Here is an 18,532-nt window from a genome sequence, read left to right on the forward strand (position 1 = left end):
CAAATGATTGATTGATTGATTGAAGGAGCAATGTTGGGACCAGCAGGGGGCAAGAGACTCACCAACCGCAGGAGAGTCAGAGCAGGCCCCGAGCAAGCAGGGGAGTGCACTGTAGCAGGAGACCCTCAGTGGGACCCACAGGCCAAGAGCACAGGAGTCACAAGATGACCTTAAGCAGCTCACCAAGAATGAAGGCTCCCAGTGCAGAGGATGCGGTGAGGACGTTGAGCTTGGAGGGAAGAGATGCTGGAGCTTCTTGTAGCCCAACGATCTCTGGAGTGCAGAGCCAACAAGTCTTGAAAGCAGCAAGTCGATGCGGTGCACAGGGGTCCAGTCTCAGCTGCTCCGACTAGGGATACTGGCCTCCAAATTGCAGTGAGGACAGGTCAGGCCTCAACAAAGTTGCCGAACCACCACCTCCTGTGTATCTGAGCCCCGGGAAGTCTGTTGGACGACAGGATCAACGGACTGGTTAGTTTCGTTGAGGTGCCTGTAGATGCCTGGGAGTCACTCCTTCACTCCAAGTGAGATTCCTACGGGTGTCTGTGATGCTCACAAGTCTGTTGAAGAACCTGGAAGAAGCGCAGACAGAAACGACGAAGAAGACTTGAACAGCAAGACCAAGAGCAGCAGGAACCTTTCTTGGTGCAGTCTCTGTTCCAGGCGAAATCCAGCGAAGTCCAAGTGTCCAGACAGTCGAAGAGTGACGTGGTTTCAGTTCTGAGTCTGGCCCCACGATGAACCTAAAAAACCATCCTCAGGTAAGCACTTAAGTACCCTAAGAAAATGGATGGAGCAACTCCGGGATCCCTCCCAGAGCAAGGGCTGGACAGAAGGGAGGATACTCCCATGTCCTTTATCCAGTTTGGTACCAGAGCAGGAGCCAAGGGCTCCCTGAGCTGGCTTCAACTGGAGTTTTCAAGGAGGGCACCAAATATACATTCTGGTGGCGCTGGCAAGCACCCGTAGCCCAATACACTAAGTCCTGTCTGGGAGGTGGTCACACCCCCCAAAGACAGGAAACCTATTGTTCCGCCTTCCCCTGCTCGAGCTTAGCTCAGAAGAAGGAGGGCAGAACCGTGTATCAGCACTAGTTTGCTGTCAGACCATGAAAGGCTCTTACTGGTAGTACAAGAGGGTACTCCAAGGAAGCCCCCCGGTACATGGGATCATACTTCCAACACTTGAATCGATGTTGGGGTAAGATTCCAACATGTTTGATACCAAATATCAAACCAAACATAACCAGGTTTGGTGCAGCCACTGTATAGTTAAACATCTCGTAATGACTGATGTCCACTATATGATTTAATATGGCTGACCACATTTACAAAGACTGGATAACCTCATACGTTTTAAGTGTAGTAACTTTAGATATAAGGAAACTGAAATCTGTCATGAGAGGTGCAAGCACCAGCTCACGCAGGCTGCAATGGCAGGTTTGTAGTCACAGTTTGAGTGGTCTCTCATGGGTGGCACAATACATGCTGCAGCTCATGGGAGACCCCTGTTGTACCTATGCCTCGGGTACCTTAGTACCATATACAAGAGTACACCAGTAGCCATCTGTGGATGTACAACAGCACCTACCATGGTCAATTTAGGGAGAAAGTACAGTGGCTGGGGGCCTGATTTGAAGGATCCCAGTCAGACTAGTGAAAAGCATATTGATACCGGGCAAAAAGTGGGGGTAACCTTGCTAGAAGGATCCTACCATCCTACAGTAGTCTAGGCAGGCAGGCTCAATGGCCAGCAACAAACTGGTTGTAGACAGGTTCTCAGTCAGTTCCAAGAACACTTTTCTCTGACACTCAGTCAGAATACCTGGTGTGCCCAGGAGGTGGACAAAGGTGACAGCCTGCCTGTTAAGAGTAAAATCTACATGCAACCTATGTAAGAGATAGCATCAGGACAAGGGTCCATAAGATACTAGAGTTGGGGGTCATTGAATCTTCGACAGCCCTTGGGATAGTCCAATAGTTTTTGTGCTCAAACTTCATTCATAGAGCAGAAAGAGAGAGAGATGAGGTTTTGTGTAGACTACAGAGACCTCAATGCAGTCACTAAAACTGATGCCCATGCAATCCCCAGGGCAAATGAACTTACAGATACACTGGCTTCTGTCAAATATCTCAGCAACTTTCATCTGACAAATCAGTCTCACAAATGCTGTCAAACACAAAACTGCATTCTCAATCATTGGTGAACTGTTTGAGTGTGCGGCTCCCTAGCAGTAGAACAGCCACTGAAAGCATACAAAAGGTGCCCACTTTACCATGCTGAAAAGTATGCACCTCTGCCTCCTTTTTACATTGTCTTCTTTGAGCTCTGAGCAGTTGGTTGCCTTAAAAAGATTGATGACAGAAATACCCAAGAGACTAAAGAGGGAAACCTTCACCAGCACATTTTATTTTGGAAAGCTTGGGAAAACTGAATGCCTTACATTTAACACCTAACTGTGCTCAGCGGTCTTGATGTGGCTTTGGTACAGAGGCCTCTAACGCATCTCACTAGATTATATCTGTAATTCTCAAGAGCTGTTGTATCCATTGGGGAAGACTATGATGCCGGGCCTGGCAGCGTTTGAGGTCCTTTTGGTCTTCTGTGACTTGTACCGGTGTCTTGCAGGTAGAACTCCACCTGGAAAGTACCTGGTCCAGTGCATCCTTGATCTGGCTTTGGTACAGAGGCCTCTAACTTATATCTGTAATTCTCAAGTACTGTTATATCGAGCATCTCCACCAGGGGCCACTTTTTCACCATAATGACTGTTATCTAAATGTGAGCGGAAAGTATTCACACAGGAAAGAGCAGGCTGTGCTTTGTCATATTATGTTTGTATATTTGTTTTTTTTAATACCTATTTAAAATAATGCTTACAAAATGGACTGAAGTTAATGAGACTTATAACTTTTAACTGTTATCTGATCACCAAATCTATACTTTCACAACAGTGCTGATAGTTAGGGATCCCTCAATTTCACTGTTTTTGTCCTTCAGGTGGTTACCTCCTTTGGTGTAGGGGACAGCTGTGGGATGTTCGAATGCACGATACCTGCAAACATGCCAGGCTCTGGCCTCAGTTCCGCTTTCGTGGACCTCTCCTCAAACTCATCATTTTCACGTAAGAGTTATGCTCGTCTACGCAACTCCCTCGGATTGCATAAAAGAAAAAAAGGTAATGAAAATGGTTCTTTTTACTATTTAAACCTGATTTTGAGTGTTGAAGACTGGTATTTACTATGAAAAATAAAGTATTTCCTCCCTCTGTTTTGCTCTGTCTCACTAACACACATACACGCACACACACAAAGGTGTTTAAGGCTCGTCCTATACTACTCAAGCTCTCAGTAAGGAATAGACACCTCTGACACCAGCAGCTGTACACTGCCTGTGGAGTTGGGTCTTTAATTGAAAACATACTGTGAGTAAACAAAGCGATGGTACGTATTCCTGCAGTCTCAAAAGCATCCCTACAGTTTGAAAGGTGAGAGTACAGGTGTCGCCCAATAACCAGGCCACTCGGCTTGTCATGGTGAAGTGGCTTAAAGCCTCCATGAGACTCAAGAAAGTTTGGTTGTCATTCAAGGCCAGTCCCAGACGAGTTACTGTGAAACAGGTGATGGCACCATAATAAAAATTATATCAGTTACAATAAAGAATGCGATCGTCCTCCAAAATCATGACCCTTCTTTAAAAAGCTGTGGCTAAGAGGTATGTTGTGAAAATGCAGAATAAAATTTAGCAAGCTGTGAAAGACTGAAACTAGGTCATGCACAAGAGGCCTCTCCAACAGAATTTGGAGGATCAAGGGAACCAATACACAGACCACTGGGACAACACGCTCTCCCTGTCACAAACAGCTCCCTACAGTGGTGGATCAACAGAAAAACCTACTCATCAGTGTCCCTTTTAACCAGGACACTCCACGCACACACTCATTACAGCTGTGTCTCTCCAGGCCTGGGGACCTTACATGGGCACCCTACAGACGCAGGACCTGTGGTCCGCGCAGGAACAACTATATCATATCAGCATGCTGGAGCTGCCGGCTGTTCATCCAGCCCTCAAGTCCTTTTATCCCTCCATCCAAACCAACAAGCTCCTGGTACAAACAGACAGCACAACAGTACTATTTAAACAAGCAAAAGGGCACTTGATCTCACCCGAATCCCTGGAAACGCAGGCCAACAGGAATTGGCTCATAGCGAGGAAGATTACGATCTCAGCCGTTCACCTGCCAGGAGTCTACAACACATAAGTAGGCTCTCAGCCGAAATTGCACGCTGCCGTTGCCCCAGTATTGGAACTTTCATAGATTCCCATGCTTTGTATCATTCCCCGTCGTCGGAATGGGAGCATCGGTAAATAAAAAATACCATAACCAAAGGTACAAAAGAGAAACTTAGGCCTAGGCCTCATCTCATTTTGTAGCTTATCCACCTCTTTTTGTAAAAGAGACCAAACTTTCTGCAACAACCAATCAGAAGAGCCTCACCCCATAGAACCCCCCTGAGAGAGCCTCAGAGCCTTAGATTTTCTACTGCACGTTGTGCTAAGGGAGTCTCCACTGGGCTTTGCTCAGTTTTCTTCAAACAACTTTAATTCAACCCTTTTTTCTTGAAAAATGGCTGACAAGGAGAAGAAGGCTTTGTTTAAGGCTTGTGCTACTTGCTCTAAGAAGCGTCTGTATGTAGATGACAAGCATACAGATTGCATTTATTGCTTGTACCCTGACCACAAAGCTACAGAATGTAAGATATGCAGGACCTTTTCATCAAAGACCTTGAGAGACAGAGAAGGAAGGCTTTTAACCTGGCTTCAAAAGATGAAATCCAGGAAGGACATTTTTTCCAGCGATGGTGAGGAGTCTTCATCAGCCTCATCAAGAAGATCTGTTAAAAGGGGTAGGTCTTCCCCTTCTACCTCTGCTGAGCCTCCTTCAAAATCCACCCAAAAGATCTCTGACAGGTCTGGTGGTTTGGATCCCCTAAAATCTCCTCACCGAGGTGTAAAGGAGAAAGTGGGAGTGAGTGCTGATGTAATTGCTTCACAGAAAGGTTCCAAAATGCCTTCTGTTTCCTCACCATCTTCAGAGAAGTCAAAAGGTTTCAAAAAACCTGCCTCTCTTCCTCAGGAATCCAAGTCTATGAGGAAATCCCGCCCATCGACGGTGACATCCAAAGGTACGTCAACGACGACGATGAAAACTCTTCATTCTACCAGTTTGGCCTCGTCGGCGGGATCGTCGACGATGGCTTTGTCGACGGCTTCGAAGCCTTCGATGTCGACGATTGGACTATCTTCTTCGTCGACGAGTTTGGTATCCTCAGTGTCGACGAAGATAACGCCGACGGTGATGTCGACGACGACGAAGACTACAACGACGACGACTATGGCGATGATGACGACGGCTCTGATGCTGACGTCGAGCTCGTCGACGGTACCGTCGACGCTGGCTTCTCCGTCGACGATGAATGATTCTCCGTCGACGACGTCCTCGACGACCATGGTTCCGTTGACGATGGTTGCGTCGACTATGGTTCCGTCGACGATGGTTCCGCTATCTACAATGCTCTCGTCGACGATGGTTCCGCGACGCCTCTCTCGTCGACAACCTCGTCGACGGTTCCTCCTTCGAAGGTGGGAAAGATTAGAATTATTGTGAAAAAACGCCAGATCACTCCGGATATGACGTCTCCGCGAAAGGTGACTCCGGCTTTACTGTTCGATATGGATAATTCAGAGGAGGAGGATGAAGAGGATAATGAAGATCCATATGGAGTGGCTTACAGTCCGTCGCAACTCCATGTAAAGTGTCAGGACTCTGATTCTGATGGTTATTATGAGGAGGAACTGCGTCAATCTCCACCTAGACAGCGGATTCCACAACAGGTTCTGCAGGGTATGGTTGCCATACCTTCATCACTCATATCAGATCTGCAAATGATGCTAACGGACTATAGGAAGAGGTTTCCTTCACAGGCTCCGGAGTCCATTCAGGTGCCTCCTCCATCTTTACCACCATCCTCTATGGCAGTGGTGTAGCCGCAATCTCAGGAACAAGAGGAAGTTCGGCAGCCACCAGTACAGGTTCAGACCATTCAAGATACTGATGATGATGATGATTCTTCGGATGCAGGCAGAGACGATCCAGGAGTCTCTCATCTGACAAAGAATGGGACGATTACGTCATCCCAGATCCTTCCTCTCCCTCACCAGATCCAGTGGATTCGCCACCTATCGATATAGGGGGGTTCCATAAACTTATGGAGAGAGCTTCTACGCGCTTTGGCCTTCCAGTGTCTACGGTGCATACCGACTGCTTCCTTTATGATTTCAAGGAACCATATCAAAGATCTGTCCGCTCTATCCCTATAGTGGACCATGTTTGGACTGAGGGGCTGAAAGCGATGCAGTCCCCTGCTACGGCAATTCCTGTCTTGCCTGGACTGGAAAAAAAGTATAAAGCTCCGGATGGAAGTCCAGCATGTTTGGTGGGTCAGCCAAAACCGGACTCAGTCATCTCGCAAGCAGCTCAGAGGAAGTCAAACAACCCGGCAGCCCCTCTTGCTTCTCCACCAGACAAGGAGGGGAGACGCTTGGATAATGTAGGGAAGAGATTCTCCTCTATGTCCAGTCTTCTAGTTCGTGCCTACAATGCACTTGCAATTTTAGGCCGTTATGACCGCCAATTGTGGTGTGATATGACTCCGTTCTTGGATCCTCTACCGGAGGCTGTTAAAATGGAGGCACGGAAGATCTTGGAGGAAGGGGAACTAACCTCTGCAGAAGTGTTTGACTGCTCGATGGGCATAGCTACAACTGCGTTCAGAGCTCTGGCAGGTTTGGCGGTCCTCAGAAGGCAAGGATGGCTTCGGTCTACTTGGTTCCTCCCGGAAGTACAGAACAAAATATTGGACATGCCCTTTGATGGTGATATGCTTTTCGGAAAGCACATTGACAATGCCTTGCAGGAGATAAAAAAGGACACTGAAACAGCCAAGTCCTTAGTGAACATCCAATATCGTAAGACGCCTTTCCGAGGAGCGAGGGGGAGAGGTTATAACAACAGCAGAGGAGGATACCAGCAACGTTACTCCTCTTACTCTCAGTCCTCACAATCCTGCAGGCCACAATTTTCACAGAGGCAAGGACAATCTGCCTCTTTCTCTCGCCAACAAGGGAAACCCCGACCGGGTCGCCAGGGTAGAGACAACTCAAAGCGACAATAGCGGTCTCCTGGCTCTGTCTACTGTTTCTACCCCTCCGATATCATCAGTGGGGGGCAGGATTTCTTATTGTCTGAAAAGCTGGAGAAATAGAACATCGGACCAGTGGGTCTTGAATATTATTCGGAGTGGCCACACCTTGGAGTTCCAACATCTTCCTCCAATCAGAGCTCCTGGCGCCAGCAGTGCAAAACATCCTCGACTGCTACGTCTCGAAGCCCACCAACTCTTCATCAAGGGGGCAATAGAGCCGGTCCTTCACTCTCAGAGAGGGAAAGGCTTTAATTCCAGGTTTTTCCTGGTTCGCAAGACGAAAGACAAATGGCGTCCAATTTTAGATCTAAGAGAGCTCAACACTTAGTGGAGAATTGTGGCTCAACGGTTAGAGGCGGCAGACCCGGAGGCTGAGGTTGGCCCGGGACCAGGGTTCAATTACCGACGCGGCCGGGTGCAGGACCAATGTCAGCGGGCCCGATAAATCTCGCCTCTGTGCCACTCTAACCATGGGGTCCCACGCTGAAACTCTGGGCAATAGCTTGCTTAATCTCCACTCTGGCCCCATCACCGCCGGGGATGCCTGGCTTCACCTTGGGGATGCCCAGTAAAGGGACCATCTCACAGGGAAAGCCAGGACGGGTTCCCCAGTGGTACATCGCTGGGACGCTCCAGGGTAACCACGCGCTCTATAAATCCTACATTCATTCATTCAACACCTATCTCATAAAGCTCTCATTCAGGATGGTCACTCTTCAAGATATTCTATGTCTTCTGAATCCAGGAGACTACATGGCAACACTGGACTTAGAGGACGCATACTTCCACGTCGCGATCCATCCGGCTCACAGGCAATACCTTCGCTTTACAGTGGGCAAGAGCCACTTTCAATTCAAGGTGCTTCCTTTTGTCCTGAAGTCAGCACCACGGATATTTGCCAAGGTTCTGGCACCTGTGGCTGCATTCCTCAGAAAGCAATCTCTAGAAGTCTTTCCCTACCTAGACGATTGGCTTATAAAGGCACCATCTTTTCAAGCAGCTTCCAAGGCGGTTTCACATTGCATCCAACTGTTCAACAACTTGGGTTTTCAACTCAACGTAGAAAAATCAGTCCTTCAGCCAGCCAGGTCTCTAAGGTTTCTAGGCTCTATTCTGGACACCAGATGCTGCAAAGCTTTCCCAATGGAGGAGCGTCAACACAAGCTCATGCAATCAGCTCGTCTATTGCAGAAAAAGAAGACACTGTCGGTACGACTCTACAAGTCCCTGCTTGGATCGATCTCATCCTGCATACCATTAATTCCGCACTGCAGACTTCGCATGCAGCCGCTGCAGGAACAGCTGGACAAGCAATGGTACCAGGCGGAAGGCTCCTTCGAGGACAGGATAATGGTCACCCCAGCAATGAGAAATGCATGCAGCTGGTTGCTGGTACGAGAGAACATCTCAAAAGGTTTAACCTTCACGCTCCCTCCATCTCCCATGGTGGTGACGACAGACGCCTCACACGAAGGTTGGGGAGCGGTTCTGCAGAATTTGCATGTGAGCGGTCATTGGAACCCAAGTCAGCTGAAGTTCCACATCAATCTTTTGGAACTGATGGCTATTCGTTTGGCTCTTCAAGCTTTTCTGCCGAGGGTTCAAGATCATACAGTGCTGGTCCGCACAGACAACACGACGGCCATGCATTATATCAACAAACAAGGAGGAACCAGATCCCAGGCTCTTTCAAAGGAAGCTCAGAGAATTTGGGACTGGGCTATTCTTCAATTCTTCACAACATTGCGCTGTCAGCGGAGCACCTCGCGGATACGCTCAATATAAAAGCGGATGCTCTCAGCCGCCAGAGGTCACTCGCTCACGAATGGGAATTGGACCAATCCATCCTCGACGAAGTCTTCACGGTCTGGGGGATCCCGACCATAGACCTGTTTGCGACGCCGGAGAACGCCAAATGGCAACTTTACGCAAGCAGGGATCACCATCAGGGATCCTTGGGGAATGCGCTTTCGATTGCTTGTTACAGCGCATTTCTCTACGCCTTTCCTCCAATTCTCCTAATTCCGAAAGTAATCAAGAAGATCAAAGCGGAACCGTGTACAGTGATCTTAATTGCACCAGCGTGGCCCCGACAGTTCTGGTACACGGAACTCCTCCTACTGTCTCGGGATCAGCCAATCCACCTACAGCCGGTTCCGTCTCTGTTGACAATGTCTCAGGGTCAGGTACTCCATCCGGATCCGAAATCGCTCCAGTTGACTGCGTGGCTCCTGAGTGCAGAGAATTTAAATATCTAGATCTCTCCGAGGAATGTAAAGATATCCTGTCTCAATCCAGAGCCCCAAGTACAAACAAAACGTATCAAGCTAAGTGGAGAAGGTTTTGTCTCTGGTGTCATTCACAAAATCTGCATCCTTACACTGCGCACCCACATCAGATTTTGCCTTATGTTCTTTCCCTGGCTAAATCAGGCTTGGCTCATTCCTCGGTCAAGGTGCATCTGGCAGCCATTCCGAGGTTCAGGCGCACATCTTCAGGTCCTTCGCTTGGGTCTGCAAGGATTATCAAGGAATTTCTGAAAGGCCTGTTCAACGTTTTTCCTCTGGTCCGGCCTCCTCCGCCGGTCTGGCAACTAAATTTAGTATTGACTAATCTGATGAAAGCCCCATTTGAACCCATACATAAGGCAGACCTTAAATTTATGTCATGGAAGCTTGCTCTTTTGTTGGCTCTAACATCAGCTAGAAGGATAAGTGAGCTCCAGGCTTTTACAATTGAAGAACCTTTTCTGCAGTTCAAGAAAGACGTTGTAATACAGGGATCAAATCCAAAGTTCATTCCAAAAGTTCCCTCTGAATTCCATCTGAATGAGCCGGTGATTCTAAAGTCCTTTTTTCCACGACCTACCACACCAGCGGAAAGGTCTTTACATTCTTTGGACGTTCAGAGGTGTCTGAAATTCTATTTGGAACGCACTACACCTTTAAGGAAATCTTCACAACTGTTTGTATCTTATGGCGCTCCGCGGAAGGGGTATCCATTGTCTAAGCACAGTATTTCCCGTTGGATTTCCAATGCTATCCAAATTTGCCATCAGCAGCCGGGCAAACCGCTTCAAAGACGAGTTCAAACTCATTCCACAAGATCTGTGGCATCCTCAGTGGCTCTGTTTTCAGGGGTCCCTATCAAGGACATTTGTCGGGCAGCTACGTGGAGTAGTACCCACACCTTCACGAGGCACTACTGCCTGGATTCGTCCATGAAGGATGATGCAGCTGTTGGTCAGGCAGTCCTGAGAAATCTGTTTCAGGAACAGGTGAGCTTTCCCTACAGTCCCTCTGTAGTAAAAAAGATCGAAACGTGAAGATAGAAAGGATATTTATTGAAGTAGTCTGAAACACGGTGTCCCCAGCTTGTCGAGTCTAGTACAGGTCTGTGACATGTCAACATTCTATGCCAGCCTTCAGCAGAGGGCAAGGGGTGAACCAATGCGGGAGAACAAAGAGGGGTGGAAAAGAGGAGGGTGAAACCAAGGGTGAAGTTACAACACATCATCCTCCCTAGGAGAACACAGAGATAGAAATAGAGGAGGGGAGAAACAGGAGCTGAATAGAGAAGAAGGAAAGAGCACGGGAAAAGTGAAGGAAGGAAACAATAAATCAATAAACACAATATCCCAAGGTGGGATGATAATTTCATATAATATGAGGTCTTGCGCAGAAGACCACAACCGATAGCACTGATATAAGATTAACAGAAGGAACAGTTCTAGTGACTCATCTATTAAATGCTAACGATAACAGTTAACTCATGCACTGTTGGTGCCAGAACGGGGAGGTTCTTTGTCTGAAGCTTTCTCTCCTCTGCCCAACTGCCTGACTTCGGTCTCTTACCTCAGAATTGCCATAACTTATTTTGTTGTCTCTAACTGTGACAGGAACTACCTGGTCCTGACTCCACATTTTCCCATCTTTCATCTCCTCCGAAATCAGTTGTACGCCATATTGTAAAACACGAGCCCGCATTGCTATCGATGCCCGGGCTGCTGGCGCAAGTCGCCTCTTAGTTCCCATTCTGAATAGTTACCAAAATAAAGAGACGGGTGCTGGGAGCAGGAATCACAAGAACATAGTTTAATTTCTCATGAGGAGAGCCTGTCATTTCGGACACGAAACACAGTGTCTTTCGGGAGGTGCTCTAACAAGTGAGCTGAAAGATCGTCTTTTATACCTTACAGAACACTTAGCATTACAATCACAACATTGTGAAACACGGAAAAGACATCCCCATGATCCTCGTGTCAATCCTACCCCACATATGTTCACAATAGGGACCCTTGACCTGCTGATAAGAGGGGAGGGCAATCACGCAGCTGAGTGTTCCGTCAACTGTTAGGATGTGTGTGCCTGATCATAGCCCAGGGGGTGGGGTGGCCAGGATCAATAGTGGGTCCTTTGAAGAGGAGTGATTCCATACAATAAGCAGTAAACAGTATCTCCTGGCTTAGGCGATGACCTCAGACACGTGTGGACAGTCAATCGTGGAGGGAGGGTTTACTAACAGAGGGGTTATTCATGAAAGGAAAGGAGGTGCTGGTCAGGCGCGGCCGTGACTCCCAAGGACAGGGTCTTGCAGAAGAAGAAGGTTTATGACTTGCCCGTGTGAGGGAGAAGGGAGGGGGAGCCAGGGTGTGCACAGGGACAGAGTCGCACAGGGAGAGAGGTCTTATGACTCATGCGTGAGGGAGCGGGGGCAGTCAGGTGCAGCTGGGGAGGGCTATGTCAGCTAAGGCGAAGGATGCCTCTTCAAGAGGGAATGGGGGGTTTGCGTGGGTCAAGCAGGAGGGTTGCCTTTCAGGGCAGGGTCGCGCAGAGGGAGAGGGTTTCATAGTCTATGCATGTGAGAGAGGGGGGGGGGGAGGTTCAGATACGTGCAGAAGGGAAGCCGGTGATTCTAATGAGCGGGCAAAAAGGGCCAGGGTGCCTAGAATGGCTGTCATGTACATATGGGTACGGGCTCTTACTGGCAGAGTGATGCGGTCAATAATTTACGGTATTCATGGTGCTCACAGGGAGAGGAGTGGGAAAAAGGGAAATGAACGCTGTTTATGTACATCAATTTCTTCAATTTCCACAGTCGCCCCTTTTTACATTACAGAGTTCATTTTTGTAATTGATGGGGTTACAAATAAACAGGCATCGTTGAAGAATTAGCATTTGTCAATACTAACATTTGGCATATAATCATGGACAGTTGATGTGATGGGCAGAATGCAGCACATAGGAAATTGCATTTCGTTGAGTTCCTAACATTTAAACGCACTACATAGCATAAATACTTCTGACTTTCTCAAAAATGTGACCAATGAATATTTTGACCAAGTAGTTGAGGGCGGAATTCAGTTCAATACACAAGATCTCTTCATCACAGTGTCTTTTTAGCAGTGAGCCATCACTGGTAGGCTCTAGTCCGTGTTCTTTCGTTGGCGCTGTTTAGCACCGGCGGTGGAGCTATAGGTCCAGCTCGGATTTATCCTTACGCGTTGCAGGGTGCGGTCAGTCCTCTGCTGTTAGACCACAGTCCTGTTCCCTAAACAATCCGTTTAGCGGCGCCTTATGCTCGGCACCTATATTTCCGTGGCAACACCCTATTCCCACTTGAATGCAGTTCTTCCTTTTGGCAATAAGTCACGTGGTTCAAATAGTCGATAGGAGAGAGGGCGGAGTTGGGTCAGAGTTCCTGGGACACACAAAAGGGACCAAGGGAGCAAAGGATAACAAGCAGGCAGGCCCATCAATCGGGCCCAAAGAAGGGGGACGGAGACTCCAGGCACACGTGGGTTAGCAGACGGAGGGCTTCAGGGCGGCCCGTCATTTCTCATTTTCCACGTTGAAATTGCGGTCTCGTCCCGTATCTTGTTGCTCTGCAGCTCCACCTTTGGTCGAGGTCACATGTGTCTCAAGATCTGCAGCCAGGCTGTACGTCACGTCCGACCCTTCTCTTCCGGTGATCGTAAATCTTTGAATAGGTACAAAACAATCTTTTAGAGAACTGGCAGAAGAAGACATCTATGCATGTGAATTCCTCCCTCAATCCTACGCACTTGGGAAATACGCTCATCGGTCACAGTCAGAGGTCTATTACCAAGCAGTGCACATGTCGGCATTCCTACTGAGTTCATGCCAAGTTTATTCATCGTCCCATTTATAACTCAAATGGGGATAAATAATATTCCCATCAACTGTGCATTTCATCAAATTCAACATTTCGGAACATTTCCCTTCAAGGCTGGCTAACCTTTTCAAACAGGGCAGGGGCGCTATCATCAAGAGTCAGGTAAAACATGTTTTTCTCGAGGGACGACAGTTACTCATGGTCATCATCTTTATATCCGGGACAGCAGCTGGGGTCTATCAAATGGGGCGGGGATGCTTCGGGCGCTCGCGCTTGGGTGCAAAAGGGGGGGGCAATCTGGGCATTGGGGGTCAATCTAGACGTTGGCGTTCGTCTCTGATGAACAGAAAAATAAGGTGCCATTGACATACAGTTCCCCTTATAAAAGGCCAAATTGGGGGACCTTAGTCGTCTTACAGCCAATTCGAGTTCATTCATTTTGCAGAAAGGAGAGGTAGTAATATGGCGAGATACAATCATTTTAGTTTCGGTCAATTTCGCTGAACACCTTCGCATTCAATAAGTATCCAATCAGACTGGTGCCAGCAAGGCACGATTTTACCATAAAAAGGAAGAGGAAATAGGGAGACTCTCGTAGAGAGTGAGAGTCGTCCGCAATCTAAACGAGCCATTTGGTACACGTATGACATGTAGAGAGAGAGATAGAGACAGACAGAGAGGCAGAGACAGAGAGATATAGGAAAAAGGGAGAAAGATAGAGAAAGAGAGAGACATGTACAAAAATAGGTCATTTAGTGCGTTCACAACACAGAACAACAGGGGGTCAGGTAACGGAGAGACGCAACAAAGGGAGAACATAAACCCCTACAGTACACACACACACACTCAGACGAAGGAAGACAGTACATGTATTACATATATATAAGACATTCACGACAAAACAGAAAACAATTGTTGGCCAACAAGATCTATTTTTATATCCTACGTATGTTTACTATCCTATTTATCTACGTGCTTAGCTCTTTTTACCCTTCCCTCCTTTTCCCTCTCGCTTGTTATCTCTGCGAGCGTTCTCAATTGCCAATACTTACACCTCGGTTAGTCGATCAGAAATTAACCCGGTCACGCTTGTAGGAAGGTACCTCCTGACTATGGTTGCCCCCAACTTTTTGCCCTGTGTTTTAGCTGGTTTTTGACATAGTCGACCTGGGGCCCTGCCAATCAGGACCCCAGGCCTACTGCTCTCTCTGTAAAATGGATTCCATGTACCCTAGGTGCATTACCAATTGGTACTGGGCCACCTTATCAGACCCTGTAACTCAGGGCATAGGTGTACCCAGGGCTGCCAGGGGCTGCAGCATGTATTATGCCACCCCTGGCTGGCCTCCTAAATTTGACACAACTGGCTGCATGACAGCTGGGGCAAAGTCGTGTATTCACTCTTTGCTGTAGGTGTAGTATACCTATACCTAACCCTAAAATGGACACACAGATTCCTATCAGTCACTCCTATGGCAGGCCTTGACAATCCTGAAGGCAGAGTGCTTGGAATCGTGTGAGATGGTGCTCTGGCATGAGCTGAGCCTGTCTGCAGCTTGCGGAACCAAGTCCTAATAGCTGTTCCATGATATCGCATACCATATACTCTTAAGTGCATTATAATCCTCGCGGTTAAATGCTATCTTTGGTATTGCTTTATCAAAACATGTCGAGTAAGGTGTCATACGAATTGGAATACTAACCCCTCGCCAATTCTGGCGACGGGGTTAGCATTCCACCCTTCTAGAGGGACACGACATGTATGTAACTGTGAACCCCGGTTAAAGTTAACTGAAGCCTCAGCTCCACAAAATGGATGCTGCCACCACAGACACGAGTCTGACCCCCTGCAGCTGGGAGTCCTTCCAGCGAGGGGAGCCTGGACAAAGGGTTTCCTGTCAGGGGCGGTGCTAGCACCATCCCAGACATGGTTTTGTGTATCCTGGGTAGGCAGGGCTTTTCAGGAAGGTGACTGCTGAGTGGCACCCCGGTGCTCACTACGCATAGGCCGGTCTGAACCAGTTCCAGGGGCACACCAGCCCCTGGCCTGGGGAAGTCCGGCATGGCTGAGTGGTGTAACCACCCCCCACCTAGTCCCACCCATAGGCAGGACCTAGTCACCGGGTCAGCCCCCTTTTTTTGAATAAAGATGGGAGCGGGCCCCCTGTTCAAATTAGATCATCTTTGGAATCAAGACACGACTTTCTTCGAAAGGACTTCACGATTTCTTCTTCAAGATTCTCCCTTGTGACTAAGGAGTAGTCACCCTGCATCAAGCGGGCACCATCCTAAAGAACACTGCGGTCTGCTGCAAGTCCTTCATCACGAATCCGACGACCCAGCTCGACGAGACCTGGCTTCCCTGGCACCTCTGACCTCTACTCACCTCTACAGCCAAGCTGAGAACCGTGAGTGCGACGAGACCTCGAGGGACCGACGATCGCCAAGACTGCACGACATCTTTACTGCAAGCCCACCGTGTCCTCCTCGGGTGAGTGCTTTGGGGTCCGAGAAGCCCCGACCCTGCGCAGCTCCAGCACCCAAGGTCAGCCTCCCTGCATCTCCACGATCTGCGTGGGACCCTTCTGCTGTTTGCTGTGCACCGCGTTGTTTGGCTACTAGCCGGCTGGCTTGTGGCCTTCTGAACGACGCCCGACGACATCACTGCTGCTGGTCTGGTTGCTCCAGACTGGCCCTTGCTTCCTTCTTGAAGAGAGGCACCCCGGACCCTCCTGGTCCACTCCAGACGCCATTTTAGGTCCACCGCGTGGGCTTGAATTTGCCAAGGCTTTGTTGCCCAATCCTGGGTCCAGCGACGCCGACAGCTTCTATCTTCGTGGGACAGCTCGATCCTCCTTCCTGGTCGCCGACAACGCCTCCTGGTCCGTGAGATCTCCGAGCCCAGCGTCACCCACACGCCTTGTCGAGGTGGCTACCATCCGGTGCCCTCCTGGTGCCCCCTGACTACTGGCTAGTAGTCTCGAACTTGGTCCCCTCTGCTTTCAGGTGTCATCTTCCATCGATCCAGGCTTGGATCCACCGAACTTTCTTCACTGGTCGCCTGCCAGCAACTTCTGTCTTCCAGGCTCCTGGTCCGTCAACGAGGATTCCCGACGTCTTTTGAGTCCTATGCAGCTGCAGCCCCTGGGCTAGGTAACTTCGGCATTTCGGTGCCCCAGCATAGCCTCACTATCCAAGGGTCAGAATCTACTTTCGTTTTCTCCCTACCAGGTCGGGTTCGCCCAAGAACACTAACTTTGCAATTACTAGCTACCATAGACTTTGTCCCGCATCTCGCGTGAGAGTGCACACACTGCACCCGAGTCCCCTAGGCCTCCTATAAGTAATCTGAAGGTTCTATAGTTAAGTCCTAGCGATGCCTAAGCCTATTAGTACTGTACTTACCTGCTAGTAATTTCGCATTCCACTTTTCTAGTATATGGTTTTCCGTGCCCCTCGGGCATTTGTATATACTGTGCTAACTTAAGTATTTTTGTAAGAGTTTTGGTTTGTGCTTAGTACCCTGTCCTCATAAAGAGTACAGGGCTGTTGTGATCTTTTAATAAATAACTGTTTATTTTCATAACACTTGTGTGGTGTCCTTTCCCTTGGTGTTCAAGGGGTATATGTGGTATAACAGCTGGCTTAACACGCCCTCTCGAGTCTTTAGCCTTAGACTGCTCGTATCCACGCTACTAGGATAGCTGGTCTATAAGGTTGACTTACAACCAATCATCAATAAGGGTTGTCTGGACTGATACATAGTGTTCACTAGAATAGTGACCACTGCATATCAGGACACCTTCTCACAACGCTATTTACCCATGGTTGGATCTTAAACCATTTTTCAGTTTCTTCCTTTGGTGGGAAGTTCTCCAGGCTGAGGCAACGGCAAGTATTGATCGGGAGAACAGTCGGACAGCTTAGCTATATCTATAAGAGTGTGAGAAGGGGGCAGTGCATTTTGAACATCAGCAACATTTCTAACTTCCCAGACGGGTGGTGCCGTGGTAACCCTTACCCACACACTTTTCTTTGTCCTCTCCCTACCTAGTCAAACGTCTAGTTACATTATCTAACGTATTATTTCTAGTCAATTTTCGTCATACAGTACCCGTCAAGTTTCTATGTCAGTCCATCCTCCCAGTCGCTATGTTCTAAGGAGGAACAGTCATGTTTAAGTCTACGTCTTGTAAAAACTTATCGTCATAAGGACTATGCACATATTCCCTCCTTCCCTTTTCGTCGGTGGTTCGATCATCGCTCTCCCACACTTCAGCCGACGTTCCGACGTGACCTGCAGAAGGGAGGAGAAAGAAGGGGTGGGGGGCAGCATTCAAAGCACATCAGCATGCAGTAGTCCGAAAATGTTTTTACCTACCATATACTCGACCTATCTCCACGTACTGCATTTCTTTACCATCTCGGCGTTTAAGCCCAGAGGGACCAGTAATGTCAGATAGATAATCATTGACGATCTGCGTATCTACATGAGTTACTTGGTCGCAACCCCTTTTGTTGGGTGCAAGGGTGGCGGTCAGGTGGCATTTCTGTGGTGTCGTTTTAAGGGCGTCTAAAACACTTTTCCGGCTGCCTGTGACACATAATGTAGCTGCTAAATATCTGGTCCTTTTTAACCTTCAGCTTTCATCATACTTATTCTTCGCTCACAGTAGCAAAACATCCAAAACTCATTAATGCAACCGCTACAACTATGCTTTCTTTTTCAAAATACTTTTAATAAAAAGTGTTGGCGTATAGATACAGGCCTACAACCCAGTGGACCGGCCACGGAGCAGATTGAAACTGTACATAAGAAGAACGAAGTTGGTGGCAGTTCATTGCATAAAGTGCAGCAGTGCAATAAAATCGTATCAAACTTCCCTACAGAGCAAGCATGATGCATGTCAAGAATTCAGTTTTTCAATTAATTCATTAATTCATTATCCAAATGCTCATTCACTGTCTAAATTACACCAATTCATTTTCCAAATCATAATTAGTACCCACCCTAAGTCAGTTCATTGTCCAAACATATGATCAATATCTGTATTGCTTTCTTCTCTAAGCACATAATCACTATCCATCTTATCGACTTTCATTGTCCAAAAATGCACACGTATCTCAGAGCA

General features: G+C 48.1%; 1 protein-coding gene across 1 annotated transcript in view; it reads left to right on the top strand.

Moving 5' to 3' along the window:
• The window catches only part of LOC147725735 (uncharacterized), a 567,397-nt gene that overhangs the window by 202,065 nt on the left and 346,800 nt on the right, over positions 1–18,532 (top strand). Inside the window, exon 3 of the mRNA XM_086964485.1 lies at positions 3,001–3,178. Within this exon, the coding sequence (XP_086820611.1) occupies positions 3,001–3,178 (178 nt within the window). The remainder of the gene's footprint in view (positions 1–3,000; positions 3,179–18,532) is intronic.

This window comes from Lissotriton vulgaris, chromosome 3_2, assembly GCF_964263255.1.
Source record: "Lissotriton vulgaris chromosome 3_2, aLisVul1.2, whole genome shotgun sequence".
In the NCBI taxonomy this organism is placed as follows: Eukaryota; Metazoa; Chordata; class Amphibia; order Caudata; family Salamandridae; genus Lissotriton; species Lissotriton vulgaris.